Raw genomic sequence first — 15,203 nt, forward strand, 5'->3', positions numbered from 1 at the left:
AGGCATCCAAATTCACAAGTCACTTTTGAAAATTCCCCACGGATTGAGCTGCACTTGCCCTAGTTTAGATGAGGCTCTTGACAGGTTCTGGTGTCTCCCTGGGGTAGCTAAACTGATGGTAAAGCTCGTCACTGACTTCAGTAGGTACAGGGATAGGCCACCATGGAGTGATTTGAGAATCCTACCTTTGCAGTTTATTGCCCCTTGAAGATAGAAGAGGGAGGGGGAGGATAATAGCTCTGACTACCTGAGGACAAATAAGGACTGAAAAGAGAAATCAGACTAAGGGTCTATTTTGATTTTGGCACTTACCTTTTGAGAGACTCTCAGTTACCATGGCGGTGGGCACGGTTAAAACCTGAGTAGATAGAGAGCAAAGTTACATTTACTACGAAACACAATGTTTTGCATGGACATACCTTGGCACCAGTGTTTTTTTTCTCTACCGTCTCTGCCTCCGTAACTAAGAAAACCTGCCTTTGTGATACCATGTTTGTTTGTTTTTGTCATTCTCATCTCCAAGTCCACCATATTTGAAGCCTTTACAAATCAAACCAATACTAACAGATGCTAACACTGGCAGCTCTTCATCTTTTGCTTTTGTGCTGGCTGTGGAATGAAAGGAAGCTAGGTTTCTTCCCCTCCCCCCCATTAAAATGTGTGTGTGCATTTAGTGGTTATGAAATTATAACTGCAATTTATTGTGATAACTAGTGGTACCCAGGCATTCTGGTTATTTCATATCTGTTTTCAGCAATGAATGATTTTTTACCTGCATTAATGTAGCTGGCAGCCTGTCCTAGAAGCTTTGTCACAGAGGGCTTTATGGCAGACTGTTATATTTCCATTTTTCTTTTTGTCAGAACTGTTAAGACAGAGAGGTTGACAGTGCTGATGAATGCAGGCAATTCAGATGGTTTTTGAGTGGACTAATAATGGGGTGATGACACTGCTTTATCCTCTGTGCTAAAGAACTTAACTTCCAAGATTAAAAATAAGAAGCATTACAAATACTTTTTCTAAAAAATTTTTAGGAAACAAATGTCTTGGGATTTAAAGGACCTCGCAAAATGAGTGTAGTCATACCAGGAATGAATATGGACCATGAAAGAGTTTCTATCCGACCACGTAATGTAAGTCACAATGTGTCTCAACAATTAAAATTACTAAAGGATGTCCTCTTTCACCCAGATTGGTTATGTTTCTACTTCTGAAGGGTTGGATGTTAGAGATTTGTTCTGTTTGTACAGCACCTAGCACAGTTGGCTCCTGGTCTGTGGCTGGGGCTCCTAGGCACTACCATGTTACAAATAAATAATAATACATTTCAGAGATCAGCTATGGACTAGGATTTTCAAAGATGTCTATGGAATTTGGATGTCCAATTCCTATTAAAATACTTAACATTCCTTTGTTTTGTTTTATTTGTACTGTGATACTGGAAGTTAAGGGTGACAATTAAGGAGTACGGTGGAAGTTGTTAACTCCCTTTCCCCTCAGAGAGTGCTAACTTGAAGTTTGTGTGTGTGTGATGTTTCAGGAACATGAAACGCTTCTTGCAAGATGGCAAAACAAAAATACAGAGAGCATCATTGAGCTGCATAACAAAACTCCGGTCTGGAATGATGACACCCAGTCCTATGTTCTAAATTTCCATGGTCGAGTCACACAGGCCTCCGTGAAAAACTTCCAAATTATTCACGATAATGATCGTAAGTGCAGATCACTGAGCTAAACTGATTAGAAACAACATTTATTTTGTACACACTCTGACACTGATTCTATCCTGACAATTCAGATCAGATTGTTTTTTATACCTACTGGGACAGATTTTGTGCTGTGCTCCCTGAAAGGTGCAGCACGGAAGATGCAGTGTAAGGGTAAAAGTTGCTTTATGCCACCTTTCTATCCTCTGGATTCCAGGCTGCTGCAGAGGCCGGTTAGGCCCCCCAGTGTAAATTGAGCAGCTCTGCAGGCTATGCTAATTTACAGCAGCCTCCTCCTCCTGGCTACTTATGGACTGGGCAGCAGCCCAGGATTCCCTGTCAGAGCAGTCAGCACTGTGCTATTCCCTGGGCTGCCCCAGCACACTCCTTTACATAAGGGCCTGTATTAGTCCTTTGCTGGGGAAATCCTATCCCAGCCATTTGTGGTTCTTTTCTGGTCCCTCTATGCCCTCAGTGTGCACTTGGCGAGTGGGGGCAGAATCTGCCCCACTATGCACTCGCATAACTCACAGGTGTAGATGACACAAGGAAGATGCAGATGTATCGGACCAGAGTCTTGTCTAGGACAGTGAGGGTGTTGAAGGCTTGGTAAGATCAACATTGTGAAGACCATGCATGGGAATTGGCAGTGCCAGCCTCTGAGAGCTATATGGTGTTTTAAACATTTGCCAAGGCTTCTAAGTGATGCTGAAATTCACACTGCACAATTACCTTTGAAGTGTTTCTGTGTCAAGTGTGTACATTCACAGTAGCAGAAAGGCAGCACAGTTACACCCATACTCACCCCCTCTCACACTCTTTCTCCCAATTCTCTTTGCCTGCCTGTCTGCCTGCCTCACCTTGCTTCTGTTAAATTCAATGGGAGCAGAATTAGATCCTGTCTGGTATGAGTGAAATTCTCCCCTGTACAGAGGATCAACACAAGTTCTGTGCATAGTTCTTGTGCTGGCCTTCTTCACAGAGGTGAATTTCATGCTTATGAATGCTAGGGAATAGCGGCCTTGTTTGGTTTTTTTTTTTTTAAACCCATTTTTACCTGGGTAAAATTTTAAAAGAAAACACACACAAGGCCTTTATTCCTGCAATTTGTCCTCATTCAAATTGTCCTCTTATGAATAATCCCATTGAAGTCATGACTACTTGTCTGAGTATATGTTATAGCATTCAATCCATCTATCATGGTGGGTTTTGGGCAGTGGGTTGGTATTGAACACGCATTTATTTAATAGGGGCTGCAGTCAAAACTAACACTTTGTCACTTTTATGACTTTTATTACAGCTGACTATATAGTGATGCAGTTTGGCCGTGTGGCTGAGGATGTATTCACCATGGACTACAACTACCCAATGTGTGCACTACAGGCCTTTGCTATTGCCCTCTCCAGTTTTGACAGCAAATTGGCTTGTGAGTAAACAGGAATGGTGGAGTCTCCACACAGCTGAGCAGTATGCCACAAGGGAAAACAACATGATTCCAGATACTCACTGGTATCATTTATGGTTCATACAAACCAGGCCAGGTAAAATTCATTTTTGGAAGGCCCACCATATTGCTGGGGAGAAAATAATTGGAATCTTTTAAACATTCAGGACATTCAGGAAATATTGTTTTATCTGTTATATATTTTTCTGAAAGTGGCATCAAGTTTCTGTAAATAAAAGTCCAGTCTGATAGTCTTAGCTATGTTATGGAGAGATGCCATGATGTACTGTACCATGGCTCAAATAACACCATTCCTAGTGGTGTCTCTTTTCTAAATCCATGAAACCTATCTTAAAAAAAAAAAAGTCTGTTTTTATGTTAAGAAGTATTCAGAGGCTGTACTCAGACCTCAAGATTGTGTTGAATACTTTGAACGTCACATCACCCAACACAGAAGAAACGATCACCAAAAAAGATGCACTTTTTGAATGGACGAGGATCTCGTGTAATATAAAACCAAGTCTGAGGGTGAAAGGCCTATCTATATTGGACTGAACTTGATTTGTTGCTATTATTTATGTGGAGGATCAGAGTGAGTTTTAATTATAGTAGGAGAAAAAGGAGAAGTAGACAGCACAAAATAATGTTGCACAAGTCACTTGAATTCTAAGGTGTCTTTTTTTTATGTTTTAACATCTATTTGCTTTTAAGTTCTGTTTCAAATGAAAACCTATTGGAATTCTAGAAAGGGAAAAAATCTGAATGCCAGCATTTTGGTATGCTGGGTCTTGGGAATTGTATCCTTATATATCCCTATATCAATTCAGATACATATTTTGTGTCAAGTGATATAAATATTTGGATAAAGATCTCTTCACAGAGCTGCATCATTATTTTAAGCCAGTTGTGTGAATGATGAAGGAAAGTAGTAGAAATAATATATTAAATTAGTCTGGCCTTTTGTGATTTAAATTTTGGATATTGAGTTTTGTCAAATCTGCAGTAACAATTTTCATATTAATTTCTCATTATAAAAGTGCTTGAAATCTATTGAAATCTATTTTACATTATAATGTAAAAGTGCCAGCTACTGAGCTAAATTCTTCTCGGCAAATATAGTGTACATTACAGACAAATTAGATTCATTCAGGACATACAAATAGCTTAAAATAGGATTTTCTTTTGTTTCATCTTTTCTGATAGGATATATAAATAAATATCATTTCAAAATACAAGCTGTCCACTCAGCTTTCTTGCATTGTAAACATCTCAAAAGTCATCAAGGAAAGACTTTAACTATGAGAAATGCATAAAACCCCTTTTAAAAATAATAGAGATCCTGAGTCTTACTTCTATTTTCCCTTACAATAATATTCCCAAACTAACACAACAGTTTATCAGAAGAGCTTTAAATATTGGAGTAACATTTTATACTGTGCTTATAAAAAACTCCTTTTTTATCCTTAAGAGCATATCTAGTTTATATAATGAGAAAATGAGATCAGATCTGCTTGTCTCATAGCTTCCAGTCCCTGTGTGACCGTAGGGGACAGGCCATTAGGACAGGTGGTGCCATTTGGACTGTATGATTTCAACTAATAAGAGAAATATGTTTTATTCTGTGCCTCTGCCTCCAGGTCTCATTACAGATATAGGGACAAAGAAATTTCAGTGGACAGATGTGCTTGCAGTTGGATTGTTGTTGCTTAATTTACAGCTTTATATGAAAGTCTGTTTTAAATAGAATAAACCCATTTTAAATCCCATTGAAGTCAATGAAGAGAAGCCTCCCGGCTTTGATAGGGGTTTGTTCACCCCTGGCCCAACCTATCGAATGTGTTCTAAACAATAGCAGAGACTGCCCTTCATCTTCAGTCTTTTCACAAAAGAAATATTTTCTTCCTGTAGTATAAAATAAGAAAGATATCTCCTGATCTGAGATAAAGGAGCAGTGAGTTCCTTCAATGAATGATAAAAATGGTAATCAACCAGGATTTGCAGTTTTCATTACTCAGCACTTTGCTAGTATGAGACCCCAGCAAATGGGTGTGTTCTCCTCTCTCTGTCGACTGTTGTGTTCTTGCACCACATCTGAGGCACTCTCTCAGCCCCTGTCCACTATCTGATTTTAAATTTTAACAAACAAATAAATGGCATTCATGTTATTGTTTGACAACTTCTAAGCTTACTCAGTGCTTCTAGGACTAGCTAGAGTTTTGGTTCAGCCCACTGCAAAGATAGATACAATTTGTTGAACTTGGATCTGGTCTCAATTCCAAGGTGTAGAAGGTGTTGGAATCTGGGGGTTTGATTCTGGCCATCTCCAATGATAATTATATGCCTAGAAAATGGCATGTGGCATCGCCACATACTTCTATCTACTTGCAAAATCCACTCAAATGAACGGAATGTCTTAGTCCATTTTCTTTTAATTGGGTGGGAAGATAGCCTGTAAGTTACACTGGAAAGAATATTAACTACAGTCTTCCTAATGTTACTTCACAGTACCGTAAAACAGTACTAGCTAAGTAACTGTAAAGGGAAATTATCTTTACAGTAGTCACTAGAAAATGAATACCTTTGTATAAAGAAGGATCTTTGTCACCCAGAGCACCCTACACCAATAAAGAGAATAGAAGACGTAACAAAAATTCTGAGACAACTGACTCAGCAAGAAACACCAGCTATGAGTATCATCACCCCAACCTTTGTGATTAGGATTTTCAAAGGCATCTACAGGAATGAGATGCCCAAATCTCACTTAAAATCCCATGGCATTTTTGCAAGAGTTCACTATGGTGTCCTTACCCTTGCCTGATGATTGTAAAGCAAGATGCTGTGTTCTGTTCAAGCACCTGGCTACTATCTTTTGCCCCAGATGTGGCCACATTTCAGTGGTGACATATCTATTTTGTGAAATGTGTGGGACATTTCCAGATGAAAGACATTACTACATATGAATATTTTTAGGTTCTAATTCCTCTCTCCCCCAATCTTTCATTCTTGCCATCCTGTTAAGCATATAGATTCTTCCTAAACAAAGCACAATATATGGAATTACATAGGCCCCAAGAAAATAGATTGTGCCTTGCACAATAAAAATGCATTTTGTAAATATTTTCAAAGATATCTGCTTTCCCAAATAACCTGTTCGACAGGTCTCCCAATTAGACTTGCTGGTAAAAGAGTGTTAGCACCAATATCTTCTGGAACTCCTTCATATCAACATTTAACAGCACATAAACCTTGTCCTTTCAGTATCACAAATAAGAATAATAAGAACAATATCAGGTCGTATAGTTCCCCTACAATGTCCCAGTGAGAATTTGGTTAGAATTGACTTCATAATGTTTTAGCTGTAAGTACTCATGATTTAATCTTGCTTACGTTATTAATTTTGACAGGGAGTCATAAAGAAACTGTGTCTGAATTGCTTATAGGCTAATATCCTTCTCTTTTATGTGACTTCTTAATTTAACTTGTCACTTAACAACTAGATTGTTGACAGCAAATCATTTCTTCCTGGACTCTATCTAATTTTCTTTATCTCTGAAGCTCTTCTACTGCTGGTCCGCCTCCTCTCTCCAAGCCCATTATCTTTTATTCTAAGATGTATAAGCCAAATGTGGTTGTTCTGGCAATATCATTCAGTGAATCAGCTGAATAGCGCTATCAGGTGCACATCCAATAGTGCCCCCACAATGAGGAGCTTTATTGGGGCTGAATTTGGCCCTTTGGCTTTACAGTGAAGTAAATTAACACATTGAGAGGCAAGCGGATACAAAGAGCTTGTCAGAAATATAATCAGCATTTCAATGATTTTAGGAAACCTAGTAATAGCAGTTTCCAAGCCAGTGGCAAATCAGTGGGCAACACTGTCCGGAAGCCTGGAGTTTCTGTTATGAAAATTCTCTTTGTAGGGTTTTCTTATTTGTCCTTTTGGTAAGGGTGAAAGTGATTCTAAAAAATGCAACATGTCAGTGCTGCTAAACAGAGTCCACATCTGAGAAGCTAACCATCTTCCCACTCCGAGGGAAGGAATGTCACTTAGAAAAAAAGAGGTTGGGTAAAGCTTCATCGCACGGTAGTAATAACTAGGCCTTTATTATGAATCCTGAAACCATGGAAATCCACTTAAGTGTCTGTCCAGTTTATTTCTGCGTTTATTTTTCACGTTATCTTACAATAGTATTGATATCTCCAGACCATTGTGATTGCATAGCACCATAAAGGAGCACTGTTCTCACTCTAGAAATACATTTCTACATACGCTCTAGAAGGGGGCCCAGAATAAAATCCTGTATCTCAACACCCCAAACTGTAAGAGGGCCTGGAATCTTATCAGGGCTCTGGAGCCAAATTAATGCTGACCATTGTTTGTATAGTGCTGAACCAAAGCCCTGGATGCAAAGCTTCTGGCCCATCTCTAGCTTTTGATGAAGGAATTTTCAGAGAACTGTAACCAGCCATAGACATTATTAGGGTGACCAGGTAGCAACTGTGAAAAAACAAGACAGGGAGTGGGGGGTAATAGGCACCTATATAAGAAAAAGTCCTCAAAAAACAGGACTGTCCCTATAAAAACAGGACATCTGGTCACCCTACATTATGAGTGAGATTTTCAAAAGCTCTCAGCATTGTACCCCAATGAAAAATCCCACTCTGTATGTTCACTGCCAGCTGAAGAGAATGTGATCAGTTCAGCCCAGGGGTACAGTGAACTTTACTTCAATAGGTCTTGCATCTTAGCAACTTTTCATAGCTTTAATTTGTTTGTTTTGCAGTAGTGACCCACTGAATAGAGACAGTGTAGGAGACAATCCTTGCCCTGCAGATTGGTACCAGTAGATTTAGTCTTTGATGATAGAACAGGATAGGATAGGTTTCAGAGTAGCAGCCATGTTAGTCTGTATCCACAAAAAGAAAAGGAGTACTTGTGGCACCTTAGAGACTGACCAGTGGGCTGTAGCTCACGAAAGCTTATGCTCAAATAAATTGGTTAGTCTCTAAGGTGCCACAAGTACTCCTTTTCTTTTTTCAGGATAGAATAGTCTTTCTTCCTGATCCTGCAGAGAGCTGATGGACTCTTACACCTAAGCAGTGCCACTTGTATTTAGTGGGTACTCAGAGATACAGAGTTTTGGTTTGAAGTCAATGGATCTCTGCACAGCATAAGAGTTGCCTCTACTAACCTTTTGCAGAACAGGAACCTGAAGCTGTCAATTTCTAAACTGGCTGAAAACACATGATTTTTGACTCAGTAAGAAAACACATGTACAATTTGTACTGAAGTAGGCTCTTGCCTGTAAAATACCTCTTCAGATAAATCTGGTTACCACATTTAGTAGAATGGCACACGGTGGCTGCCCTTATTAGAAGTATGGGTTGATTCTCAAATTTCTTGTCAAATCTCCATAAAGGACATGTTTGTGGTTATTGGAAAAACATTGCTCTCCATTCTCATATAAACCTCAGTTTGGCCTTAGATCTTTCTGCAGATGAAGACTATACATGTCACTACACACCACTGATTTTCCCCTAGCTAATCACACGTGACCTCAGACTCCTCCAATGCATACTGCTCTGTGAAAATACAGTCCTTCTGTTTGCTTCTGCCCCTACTAAACTCCCTTTTACATTTTCTAATCAGTAGCCACCTAAAATTGTTTTGTTGCTTTTTTAGTGTTTGCTTTGATATTACAGCTGGCTGATGAGGAGAAAAAGATTTGTGAAAATACTTTCCATTTTGTTTTTGTTTTTCAGAAATATTTTCAAAATATTTTGCTCTGAGTACGCTGAACTCAAGCTCAGTAGCTGACACTCAGAAATACATTTGGGTTGGAAGAAATTGCATTAATACTTTTTTAAATGTATTTTATTTAACTGCCAAGAGGGTATAAATAATTCTTTTTAGATAGGTGCATGTTTGTCAGAACCCTTACTAAGAAGACTTGAACTACACGAGCTTTCTTGAAAGCCTGTTTATTAGGTACAGTGTACTGGTTTTGTCAGATTGCTTTATGTACATGATGCACTTAAGAAAAGTTTAGTTAAATTGTTGAGGAAAACTTTCTACGTGCTTTATAATTTGGTTGGCCAGTAACTGTTCTAACAATTGCCACACAATGAGTATGTTTTATGTAAAACTACAGTAGTACTTTAAAAAAAAACAAAAAACACTTACAAAACCTTGCCTATACATAAATAGGAATTTTTTTAAAGCCCTGCTTGAAAGTCTGACCCCAGAGATCCTCAGAATAACAACAGGCTATGTTGCATATGTTTGTTGATGCACACCATTTGGAAAAAGTACCCCTAAAAGACACAATCTGTATTAAAATTGGCCTAAAGTTGAAGCATTATCTAGTAGTTAGAGCACATGACTGGAAAGGAGGAGTGTTGTACCAATAAAATAAAAACCAGCAGGATCTTATTAAAGGGAAAAAGGCAAAATACCACATTTATTGTGAATACAGAAAGAATCATAGTAAGCAGTTAGTTATAGTTATAACATTCCATTCAATCTCAAATTTATTCTCACATTCATTCATACAAACATACACACACACACACACAGGTTCTGCAAGGTTGTTATCATAGTTACCAGCCTTAGAGTTGCTCATGCCAAGCCACTGGCCAGGTGGCCTGGACATGAGGAGGGAGCAGGGCCTTGTCAGACGCTCATCTGATGCTCCTGGAAGTTGGTTTGCAGAATCAGACCCCAAAGTTCTCACTTTTTAGAGTCTATTTTTATAGGAATTTCTTCCTATGCCAGTCTATGGGAATTGCTTCATCATGCTGTTGCTGAATCAATCAGCAGATAGCACATTCCTGACGGCTCCAAGATGTTATCTTGTTCTTTGCTTCTCCCATTCTTGAGGCTGTTGGGTGGATTCCAGTCTGCCCTCCGGGGGGTCCTCTGGTTATTTCCACTTGACGCCTTCTTCAGCCGATGGACACTGGATTCTTAGGCTGGCACCTCCCTGATCATTCAGTTATTATCCACACCAAGCATCCATCCACATACATCCTCTATCTCTATTTTAATCACAATTGTTAATACAACAAAAGGGCGGGGAGTCTCTGGGTGCTGTTTCTGTTGTTAGAGTATTGCTTTGAGTCTCTCTCTCTGTGAATTGCTTTGAGAACAGACTGTCTTAGAATGTACTAACACAATTAGCAGCTTGCAAGTTTCACACATAGAGGGAGAGAAACAGTACCAAAAACCAAGAGACCTCTTAATTAGTAATACCCTGGAATTTAAACTCTGGGGAATCAAACTCATTTGTGATTTTAATACAGAACTTCTTTAATATGATCCAACAGGAGGACCTGGGTTTTAGTCCCATGCTGACTCACTGTGTGTCTTCGGGCAAGTCACATAACCACTTTGTGCCTCAGCTTCCCCATGTGTCAAATGGTGATCATTATCATCAGACCATCTTCCCAGTTCTATTTTGAGGCTTACTCAGTTGAATGCTTTGAGACCCTTGGATAGCAGATACTATTTATGTGTTAAGTCTTACATTTCAGTTGATATTGCTGGAAACATAAAAGTGTGAATTATTATTTGTTACCTGGGCAATTTAGCGAAACTTACTAGCTAATGAAATTGTTGGGTAAAATCCTTGCCCCTTTAGAATCAATGGGAGTTTTGTCACTGATTTCAGCAAGGCCCAGGCTTTCACCCTCAATGTACCCCTGATTATCAAATGAGCAGAAAAACACTGTGTCAGAGATATTGGGCAAACAATGTGATACTGTTTTCCTTTTTCCAAAGTGATGTATAGCTGTATTTTAGTGTACATTTATAAGTCGTCATAAAAACAGCATTCCTGAACGTATTCCATTGACTCTTTTAATCCTGTTGCCTGGTTGTCCTTCCTTCATGTTGAAAATCAGGCACTTACAATTTGGGCGGCACAGTGTCTTTTGCATAATTTTTCTATGAATCAGCCGTTAATAACTGGCATGGTGCATGTCTGCTTTAAAACCAGTGGGCCTGATATGAACTATGACTGACCTCTTCCAACACAACTTGCTTCTGACATAGGAACCTGTAAATGCTGCTTCTCCCTTTTAGTGATCCTTACCCAGGACTGTGCAACTCATTTAGGAATGTCACAAGTAACACTAAATTGTAAAACAAACTTTCCCAGAAAAACAGAATGAGAATGGTAAATCATATTTACTTTTTAGTGTTAAGACCTGGTTGATCATGAATATTTGTGCATATGATGAAATCCTAAGGGAATTACTTGTTCAGAATTTCTGTTTAGAAGCTTCTCTTGAGGTTTGGATCTCATTTAAGTTATTCAGAAAAACATTAAGGCCCTGATCCTACAACTGGCCCTGTATCAGTAGGCCCCTGTACCCAGACATAACCCCATTAACTTTGGCCACAGCAGTGTGCCGGTGTGAAGGCAGTTGCAGGATCAGGAACAAAAACTTAAAGACTGGGAGTTTCATAATGGCCTAAGGGAGTCAGGAGCCAAAGTTCCAATAGGATTTGGGCTCCTAACTTCCTTAGGCACTTTTGAACTTTTCCCTCCAAACCACTTACTAAAATCACTGTATTAACTGCTAACAAATGTACAACTGCATGATCTTCTTAGTCCCATTTGATTCTTCAGGCTATTCTGCACTGTCTCAGATACTGATACTGTTGCTTTATACTACGTTTGGCCTTGAGCCATGGGAAAATCCCTTCATTTGACCAACCATTTTTGTAATGCAGAATACCCCAAAACGTAAGAAATGTGAATGGATTTTTGTTAATAGTTCTGCTTTAGGGACTATCTACCGTAGAAAAGTAACAGTTGAAACATGTTTGTCAGACATGGCTATGGCCAACCCACCTTACAAGAGGATTGTTTCTTCCCAGTATGGAGTGGATAAAAGACATCCTAAGGCTTGACATTGGCCAAAAGCCTGTTCCCTAATATACAAAGGATTTCCTGTCCACCCTAGAAAGAAGAAATCCTATTATAATATAGTTTAGCCTCAGATGTCTCTAAACATGGTTATTTTTCTAGCACAGAGGATGGCCTTACTTGAAGCGTTCCCAAAGAAAAAGATAGGGCCCAGATAAAGCTGTGATTTCTGTATAGCTATAGTTACACTACCTTGGTCCTACTGAGAGAGAGCTGCCTTTGCCAGCAGCTTTCTTTGCCAATCTGTGGAGATGCATTTTGGATGGTAGTCAGTAGCTGTCTTAGGGTTATCCTAGTGGAGTTACTATGACAAACCTCTGATTTTTCTCCACCATATAGGCTCAATATTTTGATGCGCTGTCACTTCCTTGGTTCTGGACATCAGTATTGTCCAATGCCAGCTGCAGAGGGGTTAGTAGTAGATCAGAAAAATGCAACATTTTCATGAAGAAAAGAATGGAATTTCCACTACATTTCTTCTGGACCTCCGTCCACCCGCACATTTTTGACCGGCTCTAGTTTGGAGTCTGAGTGGTTGGCATTAGGAAAAAAATGTCTCATTTAAACCAAAACAGGGATTTATAGACTTTATCACAAGGGCTTTCCACCTGCCTGACTGATAACTCCTACTTGCCGGCAGTCCCTTTGCTAGCAGTGGGATGCACTCCAAGAAATGTGAACCCTGATATCCAGGAATCACTTTGGCAAATCTTTGGAAACTCATCTGATCATACTCTTCTTTCACTGAAAATTTCCTTTTGTTATGTTTCTTGCAATAGTGTTCCATATATTTTAGGGTCAGTTTATGTTGTTAGGCCAATAAATATCAAAGCTCCTAAACAAACATCTATAAAATAACACTATGTAGCAGTTCATAAGGACTGTACAAGTTAGCTAGTAAAACATCCCCATGAGTGGTGGGATAATATTATTGTCCTCTTATTGTTTTTAGGCTATCTGAGATGCTGACAGGTTAAATGACTCACGCTAGGGCAAACAGCAAGTCATTAACGGAAACTGGAACTAGAACTCCAGAGATCTTGGTCCCAGATCTGTGCTCTAATGATTGAAGTACAGGTGATTCATTTCTGGGTGGAGGTACTCAGTTTTCAGCTCACATTGATAACACTAACCTCTTTCACTTTTACACTGAATATTAGGAAATCACAACTCCATCAGTTCTAAGATTTCTCACCAGGAAATTGAAAATCGTACCAAAAATCCAGCTTCAAATAATTTAATCCCATAAACCCTGCTTCTGCCGTGGCAGGAGTTTTTATTGGTCTGGCCATTAAAATAAATAGAGTAAGAGGGACATGCTGTATGTGGAATGGTCAGTACCAGAAGAATTAGGAATCTTCAACAGTCCAGAGGCCATATTTCATGGCAGGGGTTTTGCAGAAAAGTTTCCGTATTGTGTTGTGGTCTCTCCAATATAATGTAGGTCCTAGTTTGTCTCACCTTGCCTCCCCACCCCACCTAATTAATGGTAGCTGAATGGCTTATATTTCTCCATGGTATGTGTGAGGAACTAGAAAATAATAATGCAATTTACCTATTAGGTAAATTCTTCCAATTCCTTCACCAAAATCTTCCATGTTGGCACAATTATTTTAAATCGTGTTTTGTTTTGTTTTAAATTGGGGGCCATATTATTCCCATGCAGAAGCCTTTAAGGCTGTCTTTGTGTAAGTGTCTGAAAATGAAAGGCTGCTCAGCAAATAAATTAAATCAGGCCAGCCAACTTCTGCTTAATAAGATAACCCTGGAAATGATATTCAGTTCCTAACCTTTCCAGTTCTTTCCAAGGTTTAATGTACTTACATTGCAAGTATAAACACATCATTTACTATAATTCTCAACTTCAAGTCTGGGTTCAGGTAGGGACATGGCACCAGGATACCCCTTTTAAAGATTTATAACAACGTTTTGCTACTAAGATGAGTCTGGGGGCAGATCCTCAGCTGTTGTAAATTGTTACTGCTCCATTGAACAGTGCTAGGACAATTGACATCAGCTGAGGCTCTGCCCCCAACACTGTGCTATATTTGTATTCAGCACCACTGACCCTGGTGACCCTATTTTGGAATAGTTAGGGCAGATAGTGAGGCTGTGTTTCTACTTGGTCTAACTTCAAATAATCTTTTACAGCCTTAGTTACACATGCTAGTCGGATCAATAAATTTCTGGCTTGGAATCCCTGCTTTTCATTCTTCATCCAGTTGTCTCCTGCTTCAAGGTGCTATGAGTTAAGCTTATCTAGACAGAACAATACTGTGATTTGTGTCCATTCAAAATGATCCAACAGGACTTGAATTTCCTATTTCAGTGAATGAATGGCTTGGGAACAATCTATGGCCAAGAATTGTCTGTAGAAATTGATTAGTGCATAGTTTTGATTAGTGAATACATTTGTGAAAACTGTAAACTGCCCCTGGAGAATTCATCAATAGAATTAAAGAGGCTAAATGAATAAACTGCGATAGGGTAAGCTCTCAGCTCTTCACCTCTTTCCATATTTTGGCTCGTCATAATGGAGGGGATGGTGGAATTGTCTAACTCCGCCTCCCTGATTCTCTCAAGGGTGAATATTGTGTGACTACTTCCAGGAGGGTGTTGAGCCTTTTAAGGCATTTGATGCCCTTATCATTGGTGTTAGTTAATTTGCCAGATTGTGCCTTGCACTGGTGCAATCTAAGGTAGTTGAACTTTAAAGCCTGGATCATCTCTGACCAAGATACTCAAGCGCATTTGTAAAATGGATTCACTTTTCCCTTATGCTCAGTTGTGGCAATTAAGATCTGCTAGGCTGCTCTAAATATTGGCTCCCTAAAGTGTATTGTCCAGACACAGCAACAGGTCGCTGGGGACCCTCACCTCTGGCATCTGCTTCTTCTGGTGGCATGAGAGAGCCAGAATGTGACCATGCTCAGAGCAAGGCGTAGAGCACACCAGTATACTTGGGCTTTGCAGTGGCTCCATTATGACAGAAACATCTGTTTGTTTTTAACTGTTCATTGGAAAGACCAATATTTCCTTTTCTCTGCCCCTCCTTCCCCCCACCAGGGATTTTGATGACCCTGATGTCATTCATAGCAATGGTCACAGTGTAAGAAAACC

General features: G+C 39.4%; 1 protein-coding gene across 8 annotated transcripts in view; it reads left to right on the top strand.

The window, feature by feature from the left end:
• The window catches only part of TUB (TUB bipartite transcription factor), a 248,535-nt gene extending 237,541 nt beyond the window's left edge, over positions 1 to 10,994 (top strand). For all 8 annotated transcript variants that reach the window (XM_073347462.2, XM_073347464.2, XM_073347469.2 and 5 more), the window contains 3 exons: positions 1,035 to 1,133; positions 1,541 to 1,712; positions 3,007 to 10,994. In XM_073347462.2, coding sequence (XP_073203563.1) covers positions 1,035 to 1,133; positions 1,541 to 1,712; positions 3,007 to 3,140 — 405 coding nt within the window. In that variant the 3' untranslated portion in view covers positions 3,141 to 10,994. The remainder of the gene's footprint in view (positions 1 to 1,034; positions 1,134 to 1,540; positions 1,713 to 3,006) is intronic.
• Positions 10,995 to 15,203: the final 4,209 nt, after the last annotated feature.

The sequence above is a fragment of the Lepidochelys kempii genome, chromosome 6, assembly GCF_965140285.1.
Source record: "Lepidochelys kempii isolate rLepKem1 chromosome 6, rLepKem1.hap1, whole genome shotgun sequence".
Taxonomy (NCBI): domain Eukaryota; kingdom Metazoa; phylum Chordata; order Testudines; family Cheloniidae; genus Lepidochelys; species Lepidochelys kempii.